The sequence below is a fragment of the Ursus maritimus genome, unplaced genomic scaffold (assembly GCF_017311325.1).
Source record: "Ursus maritimus isolate PB19 unplaced genomic scaffold, ASM1731132v1 scaffold_2, whole genome shotgun sequence".
NCBI classification, from domain to species: domain Eukaryota; kingdom Metazoa; phylum Chordata; class Mammalia; order Carnivora; family Ursidae; genus Ursus; species Ursus maritimus.
Window position 1 is genome coordinate 37,351,659 of NW_024424452.1, and position 19,399 is coordinate 37,371,057.

The window sequence follows — 19,399 nt, forward strand, 5'->3', positions numbered from 1 at the left end:
CCATCTGAGCAAAGCAATGACCCCTGCTACCAGCCAGGCGAGCCTCGACACGCTCAGCGCGCTCTGCACGAGTCCACCGTTACAAAACGTCCACAACAGGCAGATCCACGAGACACACACGGCACCGGTGGCTGCCCGGGGCCGGGGTGCCGAGGGGGACGGGGAGGGACTGCTAATAGGTGTGGAGTTCCTTCTGGGGAATGAAGACATTCTAAAGTTGCAGCGATGGCCACACAAGTCTGCGAAGATACTGGAAAATCCACTGAATTACACACTCGAAATGCATAAATTCTACGGTACGTGAACTACATCTCTCAACAAAGCTGCTAAAAGCACCCCACAACCACGGGGCCGTAACGGACGCAGCCCTCCCTGCCTCCGCAGCGGTGAGGGCTGGGGGCGGGGGTCCTGGCTTGGGGGATCTCTGCCCAGACTGGCCCTGTGGCCCTCACAAGCTCCCCACACTGTGACGAGGAGTCCAGGTCACACCAGGCTGCCCTGTGACTCCCAGGGAGTGCCCAGGTCTCCCTGGAGACATGTCCCTGCAGAGTGGCATCCAAAGAGGCGGCTGGCTGACGCGCCCTCCCACAAGGGCAGAGGCCCACCTGAAGGATGACGAGGAGCCCCAAGACGGCAGTCTTCACATCCTCTAGGGAGGCCGAGTACGCCGCCATGTCTCTCTCCTCCAGCTCCGGGGGTGGAGAAAGGGGGCGGGCAATCACCTTTAGAGAGAAAATACGTATTCAGCTCCCTGGCTCGGGGCTCCCCCCAGCAGCTACGGTCAGCCCCAAGTCTTTCTCCTTTTTTTCTCAAAAGCTCCATTTTACACACCCGAGGAGCTGTTCAGAAACCACAACATATTTCACCGTTCAGAGGAAAACACGCTGGCTGTGCAGGACAATGCATCAAGCCTCCCGGCCCGGCCCAGCTCCCGTGGAGCAACGCCACAGCTGTCTCCTAGGACCCCACGCAGCCCCGGCCCGGCTACCTCCCCAGCACCGCACATCCCCGCTGGGAGGGGAGCCCTGTCTGAGACGCAGCCCATCGCTCTGTGGAGAATGCGGACAGAGACTCCAGAGACCAGTACTGCCTGCGGGGCTTGGCCACAAATGGGGGTCCCTCTGGCAGCCCAGGTACCCGGAGCCCCAGGCTCGAGTGGCCCTCACCTTTTCCACAATGTCCAGCAGGCTGTTGAAGTGGTGGGTATGACAGCCCTCGGCCAGGTCCACCAGCAACTGGGTGGCCAGTTTCCGGACTTGGGGGTCTTTGTCCTCCGGGATGTGGGAGAGCTGTGAGATGACCACTGAGCTGATCAGCTCCTCCTGTGGTGGCACAAGTGGGGGGGGGTGAGCCACGTGGAGCAGAGATGTGGCAGCACCTGACGGGTGCTCTGCACAGCCCCTCGGGGGCCCAGCCCAGGCCCACAGGCCCAGGCCCACAGGCCCAGGTGTGATGCAGCAGCGAGCATCCTGGCGAGCTCTTGCCCGTTCACCGTCAGTGGCGGGCCCGTGTACATGCACTGCAGCAGGAAGACCTTGTCCCCAACATCACAGAGCCCACTGTGATGGGCAGTGTGACAAGAGCTTTCACAGAGCCAGGTACAAAGCACCACAGCAGCAGAGAGCAGGACGAGACCAACCCTGACATGAGGAAGCTGAGAACCCAGAGGGCCTTCCTGGAACAGGCAGCACTGAACTAGATTCCAAGGGACAGAGATGTAGGAAGAAGGATGGCTAAGAGGGAAGGAGTGGGCAGACTGGTACTGGGAACACCAGAAATGCCGGTGAGGCTGCCCGGAAGAAACCACCCAGAGCCCGAAGTACAGCGCCTGCAGGGAAGGGCACGCAAGCGGCAGAACGCCGATGTGTCTCGAGGACAGACCCTGGCCACAGACCAAGTAAGAGAGAGCGAAGGGAAAGAACCAGCAGTAGAGAGGCAGGCAGGGCCCGGCACCACTGTGGTCCGGCCAGGACTGCAGAGTGTGAGTACAAGAGCAAAAAGAAAATGCCCCCCCGCAAGACTCTGCTCAGAGCTTCAGTTCTAGGTGCCAAACAGGCCTGCGACTGCGATCCCTGAGGGCGGCCCAGCGACTCTAGGCCCAGCACAGGCCTGGCGGGAGGCAACAAAGAACACCCGAGCGCATGAACAGGGGGTGAGCCAAGCCTGTTGAGAAAGCCTGCCACAGAGGGGCGCCTGTTGACCCCAAGTACAGGGCAGACCCACGAGGCATGCAGAGCCCCGCCACCTCGAGCCCGCTGACCCAGGGCACTCCCCCCACCGCATCCCCAGCAGGACTCGCACCTCATAGAACTGCCTGTTGATGAGAAGCACGAAGGACAGGACGTCCAGCACCTTGATGCGCACGGCACTGCGAGATTCATTCCTGCGGGCGGGGCACACCTGCTGGGGCCAGGGGTGGGGGGCACAGTGCCACCCTCGCCCTCCACCAGGCCCCACCTCACCCCACAGCCTGAGCCCAGGCCCACGCACCTCTGCAGCAGGGGAGACCCACCCTGGACTCTCCCCGCACGGGGCCCAGCTTGTCCAGACCAAATAGCACAACGGGGCAGGGAGCTCAGCCCTCAGACACAGCGTCTCTCTAGACGACCACTGGTCCTTCCAAGAGTGAGAAAGGAAAACCCCGACTAGACCGGGCCTGGGCTCCCAGCAGGCCTCCAGAGGCTCCTACCTGAAGAATCTCTCCATCAGCAGCTGCAGGTTGTGAATCCAGCCGTCCTTCGCCGGATGGATTGACTGAGCCCGGTAGGTTATTAAATTCAGGAGGGAGGACTCCTGCAGAAAGAAGGACCCTGGTGTTAATGAGCTGCTCTGCCCCGAGGAGGTTTTTCTACACTCTCGGGCCGTGCTGTTGGCCCTGGCGGAGCGAGTCCGCTCACCGATGCCAGCCGCGTCCCCAGGTGGGCAGTCCACACAACAAAGGCGCTAATGGCAGCAAAGAGAGTTCATTTAAAAACCCACACAAAAGCCTTGGCATCAGGCTGTGGGTTTCTGGCACACGCGCTTCCTGATGCCCGGTGAGCAGATACACCAAGCAACAAGTCTCCACGGAGCTGGCCAGCACCTTCCTCCGCACAGGGGGAAGGAAACCAACGGTTAGGCTAGCGCCGTCTCTAACCGTCCCACACGCAGTCAGCTTGCTGACGCCCCAGCAGACTTCCCAGAGAAGCAGAAGCCTGCCTGCCAGCCCTTGAGTTCAAAATCAAGGACAGCCGTTTCAGACCTGCACCACCAGGGCCCCCAGAGCCGGAGGGTCCCACCTCTCCCCCAGCAGCCTGACCTCAAGAACCCTTTACCCTGAGCACCAAAGGCCCCGCCAACTGGGGGAGAAGAGGTCTTACAGGCCTCTGGTCTGCACATCGCTCAACCAGCTCAAAGTATCTCTCCTGAGAGCCATGGAATTCATTCTGATCACACAGCTCTTCCACCGTGGTCAGCAGGTCGTGGACGATGGCTCTGAGCTCCGGGCTGTCCAGGCTCTGCAACACATAGGGGTCATCACCGAGGAGACTTCGGCTTCCCTCAAGGACCCGGCCTCAGAGTCCTGAGCCCAAGCTGCATTCAGACACCCCCTCAGGCCTTCCCGCTGGGACACGGGGAGCAACTGGGCCCTTCTCGCTCATTTGGGGAGTGAGGGCCCCAGGCAGTCCTACTCTGCCCACCCAGCAGGCCTCAAAAGGATCGACTCCGAGCACGTTCACAGCTCCCCACAGGTCTAGCATCTAGAGGCCCCGGGCCGTGGCCTCCCAGCCTGCCACTTGAGGGTGAAGCAGGCGCTAGCTACCTGGTCGGTGACGGCGGTCTGGCCCAGCAGCCAGGCCCTGAGGGATGGCAGTCCAGTCCTCCCACTGACCTGGCCATGTACAAGGCTGACCCCAGTGCCCTGGGAGGCCCCGCTCCAAACCCGGGCTAGACACAGCCTCCTTTCTCCTGCAGCCCCTGAGCTGCCACCATGTCCCCCCCCCCTTCCCACTGTGGTCAGTACTCCGCCAAAGTTACGGCAAAGCCGTGGGCGACATCGCAGATGCTCTGGGAACTGTCTTCAGGGCGCGCCACAGGCCACGAAGGGGACTTGAGTGCACCAGCCCCACCCCCTCGCCCACCTGCTACTCCTGCTCCTAGACGTGGAGCAGCTCCTTTGAAGCCCATCACCTTCAGCAGGGAGAGGACACAGCCGTGCGAGTGCGCAGCCCCGGCAGGCGGGCCCTCCTCACGGGGACGGGGCCTGCCACCCCCGTAGGTCCACAGCCGCCAGAGGAAGGGCCCCGTGGCCTGCCAGCCCGCAGTCCCGGGCCTCCCGGTGCCCACGGACACGTCACCTGGAGCTGCTGAAGCAGGCGCTCCACGATGTTGAGCAGGAGGTCCCACGTCACCGCCTGGAGCTCCCGCCGGTACTTCTTGATAAGTCTGGTTATGGAGAGCACAATTTCGTAGGACACCACCTCGTTTGGACAGGTCATGGCCTGGAACAAGAGACCCAGGGAACCCAGCGGTCAGCCGCTTCCCGCTCCTGCCCGGCACGCCCCCATCCCACAGCCCTCAGAACCCAGCACAAGATGCCTTTGAGGGACTTGCTCCCCACGCGTCTCTCCCGGGCCACAGACGAAGTATGTCAAGAGCCCGGGAACATTCTTTCTACCCTGGCTGCAGAGGGCTGGACTCAGCAGACCACTCTCCACCGATTCTGCGACGCTGGCTCACCAGCCTCGCAGAAGCTGGACGCTACCCGCAGAAGCCGAGCTCGAACACCACCCTGTCCACAACCCGGGAAGCGGGGCGCGGCGGGAGGAACCAGCGGCTCAGGAGACTGCGGCCCCTGGACCCCGGGCACGGCGCAGCTCGTCAGGAGGAGGGCCCGGCTCACAGGGCGCCATGCCCACGGCGTGAGAACACGCATAGCCAGGGTCCTGAACGCTGCGCTCCATAGACACGGAAGCTCCGTCTTGGGCCTTGCTCTAGAGCAAGGGTAAGACGAGCGCTTGACAAGACGAAACCATCACCTGCGGAAACCTGGTGCACTCCTGATGCTAATTTATAGGAGATGAAATTTATAAGACAGAAAATTTTCTTAAAAATCAAACCTTCCAAGGGTCCTCAATCTCACGGTCCCCAAGTTGCAAAGCAAGTGACAAAGCTGCAGGCTCGCCGCCCGCGGACCTGCACTCAACCCGAGGGCCGCCCCCCCGCCCGAGAGCTACTGTGCACAAACCAAGTCACCTCATAAAACGAGGGCAGCACGGACGTCGGAGAGTTCTTGAGGGAATAGAGCCGGTGCGCTCCCCAGAGAGCCATGCCCACGAAGAACACGGCCCCTCTCAGCAGCGGGGCGTCTTCCCTATAGGCTCTGGAACAATCCACAGGAAGACCATGTGTCAGCAGGGCCCGTGTGGCCCTCCACGCTCCCTGCTCTCACGGGGCAGGCACGTGGGGCATAAGCTCTAGCTGTAGAGCACGTTTCCGGAGCAGCCGCCCCAAAAGGACAAGAAAGCACTCAGCCCCCTCGAGAAGGCTACGCCACACGGCCCACACCGGCCCGGCCCGGCGCGCACTCGCCTGTCCTCCATGATACGACACATGTTGTAGATGGCGCTGTGGCCCAGGTGGGTGCCCAGCAGGTTACGCATCAGCTGGGAAACACAACGCACCGCCGTCAGACATGGGCAGAAGCAAGCCGCACACCCCAGGGGCCAGCCTCGCAGCCACTGCTCAGAAGCCAGCCGCCTCCCGCCACCTCCTCCCACACACACGGGCAGCCGTTCTCAACATGCTACTCAAATCCTGGCCTTGGCTCAGCCCCCTGGGAAAATGCTGCTGGACTCCCCTCAACAGGGCAGGTGGCCATTCCCTGAACACGGCATGGCCCTTGTCCTATCCACGTGCCTGGCTTTTAACTTCATCCAGGGCAGAGCTCTCCAGAACAACAGTTCAGACCCCCACCTTCCAGCAAGGCTCACAGAGCTCCTTGACGTTGATGGTACGGCAGAGGGTGACGATGAACAGGGGGAGGCTCTCAGCCGGCAAGCAGTTGTAGCAGACCACGGCGTCCAGCACCTGCAGCGAGACCTTGGGGGGGGGGGGACAGGGGTCACGCCGGCCCTGCCCTGCCTCCTGCCCACAGGGAGTGACCCCCCAGCCTCCTTCCCTCCCTCCTTTGGTCAGTGACGGTCGCCCCTCCCCACTGCCAAAGCAGCCTTCCTTAGAACAGCAAGAGCGAGTGAGCATCACGGTCACCGTGGGGCACCCCATCCTGAACTACGACCCCACGACGGACATCATCCAACCAACCACCCTTACTTACTGCAGAGTCCTGAGCACCAGAGAAGCCGACAGCAGGCCCAGGGCCACACGACCAGTGAGAGGCAGTGCAGGGCTTGACCCCAGAGCTGGGGTCTCGAGCGCTCCACCACCCGGCCTGCCCAGGAGGGTGAGAGGACCATCCCTGGGGAGGACCAGCTACTGACCTCTATGTCCACGGATGACACGGTCTGGACACACAGCAGGCAGATCATGCTGTTGGAGGAAGCGCGAAGTCAGTGGAAGGATGTTTCCCGGAGGCTGCATGGATCCGCCTCACTTTCTGGTGACTCTACAAGGTAGTTAAACCAAGAACTCGACCCCCCGAGGGCTCCACTCACACACAAACAGGGAGGTGCCTGCCCTGTACCAACCACTGCTCAGCGGCAGCTGGACAGCACCAGCAAGACCCAGCCCCTGCCCTCACGGCTCCCAGAGTATATGAAAAACGACAGCAAAAGCGATTACAAAGAAAACCAACTGATGTGGTTCATCTGTTAAAGAGAAAGCGCTATCATTCTATCAACCCGAGTAGAAGGGGCCACGCTGCTCCCAGCATCTCCATTTGTGCTCATTTCCACAGCTTTATTCACGCGCCGAGCTACACACATCACCCAAGGCAGCGGGGCTACGATCAGAGGAACGTCATCAGAACTCTTCTTACTGGACCATTGATGCAATGTATTCATCCAGGTAACAGCTGTTGAACTTGACCAAGTTCACAAGCACCAGGAGGAATTCTGAGGACAGGCCGACGTCCATCCACTGCAGGACAAAGCCAGCTGAGGGAAGAAGAAGACGGCAATGTAATGCCTACTCACCTCCTCCCCAGGAACGCACCCTGGTCCCTTCCACTGCTGTCAGCCACGCCACCGGCCCCCATGCAACACCAGGCCACACACAGGCCAACACAGGCTCAGCTGGGGTCCCAGCAGGTCAGACAGCACGGACTCTGAAATCTACCAGCCCCCAGGATGCACTGAGGGGCAGGAGCAAGTCTGTGCGTTTGATGCTCCGAGCCCGGGCCCCCGAGGCTGGGCGGTGCGAGCATCACTAGGTGTATGTCTAGGAGGCAGACCCCTCGTCCCCCATCCCTCCGAGACTCTCTCAACAGGGACAAAAGCCACGTGCGACTGCTGGCCAAATCACCTTAGCAAACCTGAGCAAGGCCGCCAGTCAGCACCTGTCCTGGAGACGGAGAGCTGCCTGAGGCCCCTCTCTGGGCCCCAGTCAGACTGACTTCTCCCTCCTCCTTTCTCTTCTCCCCACGGCAGTGATATGAAACCTCAAGATCCACGGAAACGTCACCCCATCAGGACAACAGAGAGGAAGCCCAGCCAAGGGGACAGCTGGGAGGTCAGGCCCAGGGCACAGAGAGGCCCAGGAAGAAGACACGACAAGGCAGGCCCAGCCCCAGAAACCTTAGGGTACCCTGAATAAACCACAGGCTGACACCTGGGTCAGCAGCACACTCTCCCTACAAAAGAACTTGGACCACCTCCTGCCCACCTAGCAGGCCTCACTCCCCAGGGACTCTGAGCCAGCCCAACCGGAGTGAAGCCCAGGGCTGCCCATCTCTAACAAGCTCCCCAGGAGACAGGAGACGCGGTGGCTGCTCCAGGAGGCACGCAGGCAAGCAGAACCTCGTAGTGCTGCGCCCTCTGCAGGCCATCCCTGTAAACTGCAGCAGCCCCTCTGCGCCTCAGCGGCCTTCTCGCATCCCGGTTCAACGGGACCCCCCACGTCAGAGAAACTGCACACCCGCTGTGGCACCCACCCAGTTCTTCTTCCAAGTAGGTGATGTGTCTCCCATTGTCCGTGAGAGCCTTGAACACTTCCAGTCTCTCGTGTAGGTCTTCATTAGAGGGGTAATCCTTGATGACCTTAAAGAAGAGGGCCCTGAGAACGCCCAAGCGGTCCCCCTGAGGATAAAAGCACAAGGTCAGCAGTCCTGCCAGGATCCCCGCCGGCTGCGTTTCCCACACAGCCATACGCAGTCCAAGGACAGAGGACTCCTGACCCTGGGACCCATTCTCCTTCCCACAGGCACTGGCTGTAAGCAACAAACAGCACATTGGAGCAGCTCCAGCACCTACTGTGTGTGAACCCAGCACGGCACTGGGCACAAAGCAGGGGACAGTGCAGTTCCGGCCCTCCTGGGGCTCATGGCCAAGAAGAGACACACGTATGTCTGCACGTGACAAAAACAATCTGACCACTGAGAGGGCACAGGCCGCTCCATGCAGCAGGGGTGTGGAGGGCTGGAGGAAATGGGCAAGAGGAAAGGGAGCCTTCCAGGCAGGAATGTTCTAGGAGAGGCTCAAAGCAGCGTGGCTGCAGCCCAGAGCACAGTGAGCCACGAGCAGAGGCCCAAGGTGGGGGCATGAGGACAGCAGGAGGCTACCCGTCTCTCCCGGCGGGCACACCCCCATCATTTCGCATGAACAGCCTCATCAGCACCCTAAAACATCTCAGAGGAAGGAACAGCACCATCCCCATCCTGCGGGAGAGGAGGTGGAGGCCCAGTGACTCACCCGGGGTCCCCCGGGTTCAAGAGGCTAGGGTGCCCACTTAGGTGGTCAGGCGGCAGAGACCTGGTGCCAGGTGCCCTCACCAAAGACCAGCGTGCACACGTGGCACAGTGGGAGCAGTCCGTGGCCGCCCAACGTCACCTCCCACACCCAGCCCAGCTCCACCTGCGCCCAGACCTGCCGCCTGTTACCTGCCCCTGCACGATGGCCTTCAGCAGAGCCAGCACCGCGTGCCGGGCCTCCGGGGGCCGCTCTGGCTGCAACAGGTCCGCCACGGCCTTCCACAGCGCCTCCACCGCATGCTGCCACCAGCACAGAGGGACAGCGGTTAGGGGTGCTGGCCCCCTCAACTCAAGGCTCGGTACCATGAACACAGGATGGAGCAGAACAGTTCTTCTGACTTAGAACTCCTCTAAAGCCCACACGTCGTGCACCCGTCACAGCGCACGAGACCAGAGTGTGCCGAGCGGAACGGCTGCAAGCTACTTCAAGCCCACGCAAGTCCTGACAACAGCCTGCGGGGAGGGAGGAGAGCAGCAGGCCAGGGGAGCTGTCCCGGGTGCCCCATGGGATCGGCCAGGAGTCCCCTTTTAGAGCGTGCTCAGACCCAAGGGAAGAAAGCCACTGGAAGAGTCTCAGAACCGGGCCTACCTGGGTCTGCAGCCTGACCCAGAAATCCCATTCCCCTGGCCTCTCTGTACCAGCTGAGGGCCACTCTGTACCACACGCCTGTCCTGCCTATGCTGCCGAGAATGCTGCGGGCTCCTGGAATCTGCCTCCTGGGGTAGCTGGGTCCTGTTCCCCGAAGCTACTCAGAATCAGCCTCTCGTCACCTTCTCTGCTCCACCTTAACCATCCTGTGCTCCCTTCAGACAGAGTTTTCAGACCACTCAACCTTTCCCGGGCTCACTTCTCCTAGGAGGGAACTAAAATGTCCTTTAGATGTTGTCTGACCCACATCCTTTTTCAGGATACCCTGGAACTTTCACCTTCTTTGTCCTATGCACAACATTCCCGGTGACACAATCTAAGCCACAACAAGACGCAGATACCGAGCCAGTGGGCTCTGCCAGCCTATCAGGCTTATATGTCTAGTCAGCCACAGCCCCCTCTTTCATACCAATGCAGACAACTTTAGGGACCCAAAAGCCTATTTTCATGTTTATTCTTGGTAAAATATAGCCTCCATGTTTTGGATAACCGGCAGATGCCGTGGTTGCTCTACCCTCCCCCTGAGCAAATCCCAATCTACTTGGTCCACGTCTCCTCCCAAGTTGCCCATACAATCTCTGGGCCAGGCTAGAGCACAGCCCTTGAGGTGCTCTCATGACAACCTCCCACTCTGTCCCCGGGATGCCCAGAGAGAACCTGCAAACATCTGCCCAAAATAAATAGACTGTCTGTGAGGCTGCTCAATGCCACCAAGAAGACACCAGAAATGGCATGCCTTGAGTCACACGGTTTCCTGATGTCCCCTTACCTTTCCTGTGATACGAAAAGACAAGTAAGCATGTGTTTCTGCAAATCACTGTTAACCCTTCCTCGGAACTGCCAGAAAAGCCTTAATGCCTTTGCTCCCCACCTCCATGTGTGAGTGACCCGTAAGGCTTATGCTCAGAGCATTTCCAGAAGTTCCCCTAAAAAGGTGCATTAGTTAGCATGAGCACTCGACTCTGCTCCTGAAAGAGCCAAATCGGACTTCTCAAACAGCAGCCAACTGAGGCAGACCTACCTCTTCAAACTTCTTCGTTTTTGCAACCTCGCAGATTTGCCCTATCACCCGGATGCGATTGTTGATACCACATTCAACACTCAGTTCCTGGTGAGAGATGAAAAGCAAAGGGGCCAGGGCTCAGGCAACAGATCTCCTGAACCGCCAGCCACAGACACCCCAAGAATTCCGATGCTGGAGGCTTGTCGCGGCTCCTTCTGAAATCAGGGACCACCAGAGTTTACGACTCCATCTCAGCGGGGTGAGAACAGACTACTTCTCTTTTTCAGGACATTTAGTTTTATTGAGATAAAATTCATGTAACAAAATTAGCTATTTGAACAATTTGAAACTGTACAACTCATCTTTTAGTACATTCACAATGCTTATAACCACCTCCATTAACTCCCAAATATTTTCATCACCTAAAAGGAAAACTTCAGACCCATTAGCAGTCACCCCCCACCCCCTTTGGCCCCAACAAATGCGGATCGACTTTCCGTCTCTATTCAACTATTCTGAACATTTCATAGAAATGGAATCACATGTTATATGGGGCCTTTGTGTCTGGCTTTTTCCACTTAGCGTGTTTTCAGTCTTCATCCACATTACGGCCTGTGTCAACGCTTCATTCCTTTTTCTGCCAAATAATACTCCATTGTAGGGATGTTATCACATTTTATCCGTTCACCAGCTGATGGACATTTTGGTGGTTTCTGAATAGGAACCTCACGAGTGCAGAAATTGAGCATTTCTAAAATACCGTGCCGGGATGTGGTAGAGAGATTCAAATACACACCAGAAAACAAAGACCCACTCGTCCCAGGAGCTCACAAATTACTGGTTAACACCTGGCCATAACCCTAATCACCTGTGGAAAACAAGCAGGGCGTTTCAGCCTGGGCTAGTAAAGTAGCTTCTCCTGCGTGGACATGCGAGCACTACCTCAAGTGTGCTAGACCCTGTCCCCTGACTTCCTGGACCTCGGAAGGAAAGACGTACAGGCTTCCACAGCACTGGGGACAGCAGTCCCACCTCCCACAGAACTTGGTGACAGACGCAGCCCGACCTGCCCTGCACCTCCCAAAAGGCTAGCAGGAAAGACAGGGCAGCTCACTCACTCTCAGAATGTCCGCGGTGATGATAAACTCCGTCTGTTTGCCCTCTGCAGACCTGGGGTTTGGCCTCGGGGTTCCCAGTCCCAACAGAATCCTGAACTTCTCCTTCAAGCCTGAATCTTTGCTTGTAGGCTTGGCCATGGTGGGCAGGGACGCAACAGAGGCCGCCTCTGCGCCAAGAACACAGGCGGAGAGCTCAGGGGCAGCTCCCCGCACCTGCCCCACTGCCGACCTCCGGCCGCACGCCCGGGAAGCCTAGGTCTTGGGTGGGCACGACCCTCCCACAGCTCCCGGGAGGAACTCAAGCACAGCCTGACGGCCCGGTCCAGCAGCGGGCACCCGGTGAGGGCGGGGAACCGCGGTCTGGAGCCCCGACGCTCGCCCTCCCTCTCCTCCCCGACGTGCGGGAGGCCTGTCCCGGACGCCGAAAGCTGGGGGCCCTCGCACCCGCTCCGTCTTAAAACCCAGGACTGCTCGAGGCTCTAGGCTCCAGGCTCAGGCTGAGGCGGGCGAGCCGAAGGCCGGGGCCGCGACACTGCGGGGTCCGCCCCCGCCGCCTCTGCGCCCAGCAGCACCCCCCTCTCCCCCGCGCGACAGCTTCCCCCTGCCCCATCGCGACCGAGCCACACGGTGAGCCGGGCCGGCGTCAGCGGCCGGGGGGGGGGCGGTTCGCTAGTCACTCACCCCACGGAGCGCCCGCCGCGCGCCGGGCCGTCGGGCGCCGCCACCCCCCGGCCTCCGCCGGAAGCTCGACCCGCACTTCCGGCAGTGAACAGGCTGAGCGCCGCCGCCGAGCTTGCTGGGAGTCGTAGTTCCCGGCCCTCTCGGGAGGAAAGGCGGGGCGAGAGTCGAGTCACGTGACGGACCGCGGGGGTCGCCGGGATGCGTAGTGTGCAGGACTCTGGCACTACCGAGCATGGCTGGCGTGAGGATGGTGACACGGAGCCGGAGCCGGGGCCCGGGGGCCGGGCCGCGGGGGGGTGGGGAGGAGGCCGCGCAGCTCCGGAGGGGAGAGGCGGCTGCAGGTAGCCCCGAGCCTGGACCGGGGCATGGGGAGAGAGACGAGGGAAGGAACCTGCAAGGGGCTGGGAGCTGGGATTCCAAGTCGCCCCCACGTGCGGCTCTGGCTCCCACCCTGCTCCCTGTTCCCGGGACGCAGGGGCGGGGATCCACGGGGACTGAGTTCCGGGCGCTCGCACCTCCCCCAATCTCGTCCTGAAGAAGAAAGATCTCGGCGTCCCGGTAGCCTGTCGGGATACTCCACTTGGCGCTAGGCCCTCTGTGGGCACGCCAGCCTTGTCCTTGTAGCTGCTTCTCGCTCAGAGAGACCAGGTGCCGAGAACACGCCAGCCAGGAGTCCTCTTCCCCTGCTAGAGGGTGCCTCTGGAGAGGAAACGGGAAAGGGCGTGGTCTTCCCTCTGTATACTCTGCAGGCATTAAGGTCCTAGTGTGTACAGGGCTCCAGGGTGAGCCAGACCCACAGGGCCCCTGCAACTTGTCCTGCAGGACAGCCAGAGGGGGATTCTCCTAGGCACCCAGTGAACTTAGGGGTAGTTCAGACAAGGAGATCCACTCATACAAATGCATAGCAGGAGGAACTGGGGCAAGGGGAGTAAGTAGGTCACAAGGGTAGGCAGGACCCTTGATGCTCCGATGGAGTTTGTAGTTCGCCATGAGGACAAGGAAGAATCAATGAGGAGTTTTAAACCGAAATGACACAATCTGATTTGGGCCTTAGGAAGGTCTCTTTGGGCCAGTGTGGAAACGAGATTGGGGGGGGGCACCACGGTGGAGGCTGTGGGTAGAGTCGTCCTGTGCTAAGGCAGACTTGGTCAGGAGGGCAGTGGCGTGGGGAAAGCTGACCTGCCCCTAGAGCACGTGCTGCAGAGGCCGGAGCAGCCCGAGCTGCGGTAGATGAGGGATGGCTGTTGAATGAATCATGACGGGTGATAGCAGGCAGGGCAGCACCCACGCCCGCCCTCACCTGTGGCCCCTGCTCAATGGCACTTTTTTCCAGAAGGAAAGAAAAGCCACAGCCCTGCAAAGCGTCAGCGGAAGACACAGAAACTGAGTGTCGCCTACGAAGTCTCAGATCATGAGAAAGGAGAAGGCGCCAAACCCCCAGGGACACCAGGCTGGGAGCCCCTGGCCTGGCGGCAGCAGCTGCTAAACATCCGCACCATGAGGAGTGAGAAGGACGCGCCTGTGGACCAGCTGGGGGCTGAGCACTGCTATGACCCCAGTGCACCCCCAAAGGTAGGCAGGCACCCTGTCTGCCTGGTGACTGCCTTCTGGACAGGACACTTGCTTCTTCTCAGGCCTCGGGCAGGGCACAGCCTGACCCCTGGCAGCTCTGGGCTGGCACCCTCACCAGCAGGCGGCACCTCGATGGGTCAGCACCTGAGGCCCAGAGCGCGGGCAGCATCACCTGCTTCATGGTGGCCCCTCGGTGGGTCAGGACTGCCTGTGGCTTGGGGCTTCGTGCTGTTTTCTGCCAGCAGAGGCCTGAACTACCAGGGGTGTTAGTAATGTTTGCTGAGAGAGAGAGAGTTCCTTACACCTCAGTGGTTTGGAGCCTGGTCCTTAGACCAACTAGATTCTAATCCCAGCCCCGCTACCAGTGACTTGGGTGCACGAACTCTGGGCTTCTGTTCGCTGGTGAGATGGGTAGGATTATCCACGAGGCAACAGCAATCGGAGTAGCAGGCACTGGCTGTCGATCAGCAGGTCTGATTCTAAGCATCTTGATGATTCAGTGAAGCAGCCCAGTGATCTTTGTGAGGCAGGCACTGTTACGGTCCCCACATTGTACAGGAGAAAACAAAACAGGCCCAGGCCAATCCCTCATACAGTCCGTTGGCCAGTAACAGGTGGAGGTGGTGATGGGTTGGCGGGGGCCCGCCCACAGTGCGCGCGTCACTGTGCCCACAGGTGCGGAGGTACCAGGTGCTGCTGTCGCTGATGCTCTCCAGCCAAACCAAAGACCAGGTGACTGCAGGCGCCATGCAGCGGCTGTGCGCTCGGGGCCTCACGGTGGACAGCATCCTGCAGACAGATGACAGCACGCTGGGCACGCTCATCTACCCAGTAGGCTTCTGGAGGGTGAGCCCACGGACCTGGGAAAGACGTCAGGAGGCCGAGGGGAGGCTGTGGGGGTAAAGGAGGCCAGGTGGGGCATCTGAGGCTATAGGGACCTGGATGTGAGTTCCCAGTGGAGCCCCCTGCCCATCTGACCGGCAAACAGGGCCAGGGCTCTGGGGCCCCCTCCTTGGCCTTTCCTGTTTGCAGCCCACCCCTTCCTTCCTCCACCTCCCCACCCAGCTGACTGGCGCTTCCCTTCCTCCCTGAGGCTGCCCACCCGCCTTTCCCTTTGTTTACTCCAAGCCTCCCTGGAGTGCGTCACCCCCTCCGTCTGGAGCCCCAACAGGCCATAGAGCACTGGGTGGCGAGTGGGCGGATCTGCTGAGGCAGCTGGGCGGGTGGAGTGCTTTCCCTTGGCATTGGCGTGGGCTGCAGCTTGTCAGATGGGTTTTAAATAGCCCTCTCAGGCACAGAATGGGAACCACCCAGCTGGCCTGGCGGCTGGCGGGGGAGCCCCAGGCTCCAGCCTTCCTTCCTGAAGGTCCAGGTGCTGCTGAGCCCAGCTCCTGGCATAGCTGGCCCTGCTTAGCCTACCTGGCCTCTGGAGGAATGATGGGACAGGGGGCCTGAGCTAGACCCCACGTGCATGTTGTGGGTCCAGGCCTACATTGGGCCTTGGCTCATTCCTACCTCTTGGGGGGACAGGGCAAACAGGTGCTTCTGAGCGTGTCTTGGGCAGGTGACAGGCAGCTCTGAACACCCGTGGGTCTTCCTCGGGACTCACCCTCCCAAGTGGGGCTGCACCCTCCACCTCCAGAGCTGAGCGCCCCCTCTGTTTTGCAGAGCAAGGTAAAGTACATCAAGCAGACCAGCGCCATCCTGCAGCAGCGCTATGGCGGGGACATCCCAGCTACTGTGGCAGAGCTGGTGGCACTGCCCGGCGTTGGGCCCAAGATGGCACACTTGGCCATGGCGGTGGCCTGGGGCGCCGTGTCCGGCATCGGTGAGTGGCATCCACTGTCAGGGAGGGCAGGGCTGGCCACATCCTGTGGTCTGTAACCCCAGCTCAAGTCCCCTCACCCACAATTTAGCCCAAAGGGTCAGAAAGATGTTTCCAGCTTTGAGCTAGGCCTGCCCCGCCTAATGGTAGGACTTCCTGTTTGCTGAGCACCTGCTGTGCGCTGGACTGTGTGAGAGGCCCTGGGGAGGGATTCGGGGTCCATGGTGTGCACGAAGAAGAATGTGGAACACACAACTCCCTACCTGAGGTGGAAGCGCTGCCAGGGGGCGTGTGTGGCGCTGTCAGAGCTGGCCCGGTCTGGGGCATCTGGGGAGACTTCCTAGGAGGTGATAAGTCAGCCAAGAGCTGATGAGTCGGGGGCTGGCCAGGCTGGGAGGAGGAAGTGCCATCCAGGCAGAGGAAACAGCATCCACGTCAGGTGGGACGGGGGCCGGTGGAGGAAGGCTCAGGAGCGGGCAGAGGGGGGAGGCATGGGAAAGGCAGGGGGACCCCAGGGGTGGAGGAGCTGGGGGGAGCCCCTTCTGGAATCCATTTCCTGACATTTGTGGTGTCCGTGAAGACAGACCCTGGGTCAGGCTGCGGCTGCTTCTTCAAATCTTTGCCCAGACAGCTGGGGCTTCAGCGGCCACGCAGCAGCAGGTCCAGCCAGCCCAGAACCCGGGGCCCGACCCACGGCCTCTCTGTGTGCCCCCACTCTGGTGCTCCTCTGGAGGAACTTCTGCAGGGGGTGGGGAGACAGGGCAGAGATCTCCCCAGCCCTTCCCCAGCTCCTAGATCCTGCTCCCTGGAGTGGGGACCTTTCTCAGCACTGAGCTTGGGTCGGCGCACAGCTAGGGGCTGAGGGCCCTGACCATGGAGGCTGGAGCCCAGCAGCCCCAGAGCCTGGCGATGGGACGGCAGGGGCTAGGGCAGAGCCTTCCTCCACCCCCGTCTGCACCGCCCCTGATCCTGTGGCTGCCAGCCTCTCAACAGATACCTGAGCTTATCTGGGCGGCTGTCCTTGGCTGCCCGAGTCCCGAGTCCCAGGAGGGGTCTGGCAGGTCTGCGGGGGAAGGGCCCACTGCCCAGGGAACAGGACTTTGGGAGCGCAGACACACTAGGAGGGAGAGTCAGAACGTCACCCCTCCTGGATGTCTGTGGGCCCTGCCTCTCAGGGGCTGCACCGGACAGCAGCCGCTCAATTAGCCAGAGCTGTGGGGTACAGCAGCCAGTCCCTGCTCTGCCATCCCAGCTGGGTGACCAAGAGGCAAGATGCTTAGCCTCTCTGAGCTTTGGCCACCAAGCTGGGAAAGTATGCAGAGGACCTGCCCACAGGAGGCTCACATGGTGTGGCGTGGCCCTGGGCTGGGCCTCTGGGTGACAGGAGAAAGCTGAGGCTGGGTGACTCACTAGCAGGACCCCCGCACCTGTGTGCTCTCCCTGTGCCCACAGGGTGCCCTCCATCTGCATCTGGGGAGGGCCTGAGCCTTTTTCCAGGCCACTAGTAACAGGAAGGGAGCAGGTGTAGGGCTCACTTTCTCTTTTGCCAAGTCGAGAGGAGGGAGAGACTACAGCTGGCAGGGAGAGAGGCCCCGGCGAGCAGGTGCCCAGGCCGAGCCCTGGGGTGGCCGGCCAAGGGGAGCCGGGACTGCGGCCCCAGGAGAGGACAGCTGCGGCTGGCCTGGCCATACTCCCTGCTGTGTCCCTGGCCATGCCGTTGTAGGTGCGGGCTCTGTGGGCAGTGCCCTCCAGCTGGCCCTCTGGGCCCAGCCATGAGCGCCTGGCACTCAGAGCCAGTGCCCGGGCCAGGAGGCACTGCTGCCTGCACCCCAGCTGGAGGGCCCGAGCCCTCTGGCTCAGGCCGCTGACCTGCCCTCCGTGGAAGCCCGAGGGTGGGAGGCTTGGGGCTGTGGCAGGGCCTGGGTCCAGCCACTGTGCCCTGTGATGCACCGGCCCCGTGTCCCACAGCAGTGGACACGCACGTCCACAGAATCGCCAACAGACTCGGGTGGACCAAGACAGCGACCAAGTCCCCGGAGAAGACTCGTGCGGCGCTGGAAGCCTGGCTGCCTCGGTGCGGCAGGGTGGGGGCTGGTGGGGCGTCCCTCAGTCTCCCTCCCCCGCTGACCTCTCACCTTCACAGGGAGCTGTGGAGCGAGATCAACGGACTGTTGGTGGGCTTTGGCCAGCAGACATGTCTGCCCGTCCACCCGCGCTGCCAGGATTGCCTCAACCGAGGCCTGTGCCCAGCCGCACGGAGCCTCTGTGGGCCGTGAGGCCTTGGCCCGGCCACCACGCGCTCTCCTACTGCGTGCCTTTGCTGGGGAGCCCCTATTTACAATAAAGCTCAGGAGTTGTTTGCAGTTGGGGTCTGGCGGAGTCTCCCCCAGGGCGTGGGGGCAGGCCGGGAAGCGTGAGCTGCGTGTGTACCGTGCTCTTGTGTGTCTGAACTGCCTGGAGGCTGAGATGGGGACGTGAAGGTCTGGGCCGTGGACTGGGCGGTGGGGGGGTGGTGGTGCCTGGGACAGGAGAGATGGCTCATGGGAGCCAGCTGCAGCCAGCTGCTGGGAAGCCCGCTGGAGACCCGGGCCTCCTCCCTCCCAGGCAGCCGGCTGGGGATCCAGATCCTCGCCCCTCCTCCCGCTGAACTCCTGTACCCTGAGAGCTCTCTGCCAGGAGGCCCCACCCCATGTTTACAGAGGCACCTGGCCTCTGGAGTAACACCAGTAGGTCCAGGGCAGATGCCCCAGGGCATGAGACCTGACCTGTGTGTGGCTGCTGGCATGACGGGGGCTCTGCGAGGGCAGAGGTATCAAGGATCGGGAAGGCACTGAGGGGGAGGTGCCGGGGGTGGGGGGAGGGAGAACCTAGTGAGGGCCCCAGAGTGTGCCAGTGAAGGAGGGGGCATGGCTCCAAGTTCTGGGGGTTCTCAGGGGGCCGAGGAGGAAAGGGGAGGGGGGAGAGCAGAAGCTGAGGGGTCAGTCTTGGCTGCCTGGTGGACGGAGGTGGGAGGGGCTTAGGAATGGGACTCTGCTTCCAGCCGCTGAGAGTGGGGCTCCCAGGCTGCTGCCTTCCTGCCCAGACCACAGCCCCCCACCCACAAGTGAGGGCTCAGGAAGGACGGAGGCGGCCACGGGTCTGAGGAAGGCCTGTTTATTAGGACGGCGCGCATGCGCTATGGCTTACAGGGCAGACAGCAATGTCAGTGGGGTTCAGGGCCAGGAGGAAAGGGAGAGCAGGTGGGGTCTCCTGGGGGCAGGCTCTCCCACAGCCAGACTCCCCCTGCCTCATGGCTGTGGCGCAGGGACAAGAGGCCTGTCCAGAGGCCACCCTCCTCGGGGACACAGGGCCTCCATCCTCGGGCCCCTGGAGCCCAGGCCCTGTGCCCCAGACCACCATTCAGCAGGGACATGGGGGCCTGGCTTGGTGACCCCCCCCCCAAGCAGGGAGGGGCAGAGGGGCAGCTCCTACGGCCACATCTGGCCTCCCCAGCATCACCTGAAGCCCCCACAACCATAGCCCGGCCCCCTACGTTTTTCTCTGTCCCTGAAAGTGCCCAGCGCTCCCACTTGGGATGGCTACCGCTGAGGGGTGGGGAGGAAATGGTTTGCAGAGAAAGGTTTGTTTTATTGCAATTACTTTGAGA

General features: G+C 61.3%; 2 protein-coding genes across 9 annotated transcripts in view; one reads left to right on the top strand and one right to left on the bottom strand.

The window, feature by feature from the left end:
• The window catches only part of TSC2 (TSC complex subunit 2), a 34,166-nt gene extending 21,760 nt beyond the window's left edge, over positions 1-12,406 (bottom strand). For 2 of the 3 annotated variants that reach the window (XM_040635522.1, XM_040635521.1), the window contains exons 1-16: positions 12,357-12,406; positions 11,676-11,842; positions 10,576-10,662; positions 9,035-9,145; positions 8,090-8,234; positions 6,977-7,094; positions 6,480-6,528; positions 5,956-6,081; positions 5,572-5,645; positions 5,236-5,362; positions 4,338-4,481; positions 3,360-3,497; positions 2,690-2,793; positions 2,302-2,383; positions 1,167-1,322; positions 606-722 (exon numbers count right to left, since the gene is read on the bottom strand). In XM_040635522.1, the coding sequence (XP_040491456.1) occupies positions 606-722; positions 1,167-1,322; positions 2,302-2,383; positions 2,690-2,793; positions 3,360-3,497; positions 4,338-4,481; positions 5,236-5,362; positions 5,572-5,645; positions 5,956-6,081; positions 6,480-6,528; positions 6,977-7,094; positions 8,090-8,234; positions 9,035-9,145; positions 10,576-10,662; positions 11,676-11,813 (1,716 nt within the window). In that variant the 5' untranslated portion in view covers positions 11,814-11,842; positions 12,357-12,406. The remainder of the gene's footprint in view (positions 1-605; positions 723-1,166; positions 1,323-2,301; positions 2,384-2,689; positions 2,794-3,359; positions 3,498-4,337; positions 4,482-5,235; positions 5,363-5,571; positions 5,646-5,955; positions 6,082-6,479; positions 6,529-6,976; positions 7,095-8,089; positions 8,235-9,034; positions 9,146-10,575; positions 10,663-11,675; positions 11,843-12,356) is intronic. The other variant, XM_040635523.1, reaches the window with a different exon arrangement.
• Positions 12,407-12,496: 90 nt separating this feature from the next.
• Positions 12,497-18,552, top strand: NTHL1 (nth like DNA glycosylase 1). 6 transcript variants are annotated; one of them, XM_040635529.1, is made up of 6 exons: positions 12,567-12,697; positions 13,690-13,928; positions 14,604-14,774; positions 15,597-15,756; positions 17,722-17,827; positions 17,897-18,116. In XM_040635529.1, the coding sequence occupies exons 1-6, from the start codon at positions 12,589-12,591 to the stop codon at positions 18,027-18,029; spliced, it is 918 nt and encodes a 305-aa protein (XP_040491463.1). In that variant the 5' UTR covers positions 12,567-12,588; the 3' UTR covers positions 18,030-18,116. The 6 variants fall into 6 exon arrangements, with proteins under 6 accessions (XP_040491462.1, XP_040491463.1, XP_040491464.1 ...); XM_040635530.1 differs by having other exon boundaries at positions 17,725-17,827; XM_040635528.1 differs by lacking the exon at positions 17,722-17,827 and having other exon boundaries at positions 12,497-12,597; positions 17,897-18,551.
• The last annotated feature ends 847 nt before the right edge of the window (positions 18,553-19,399 follow it).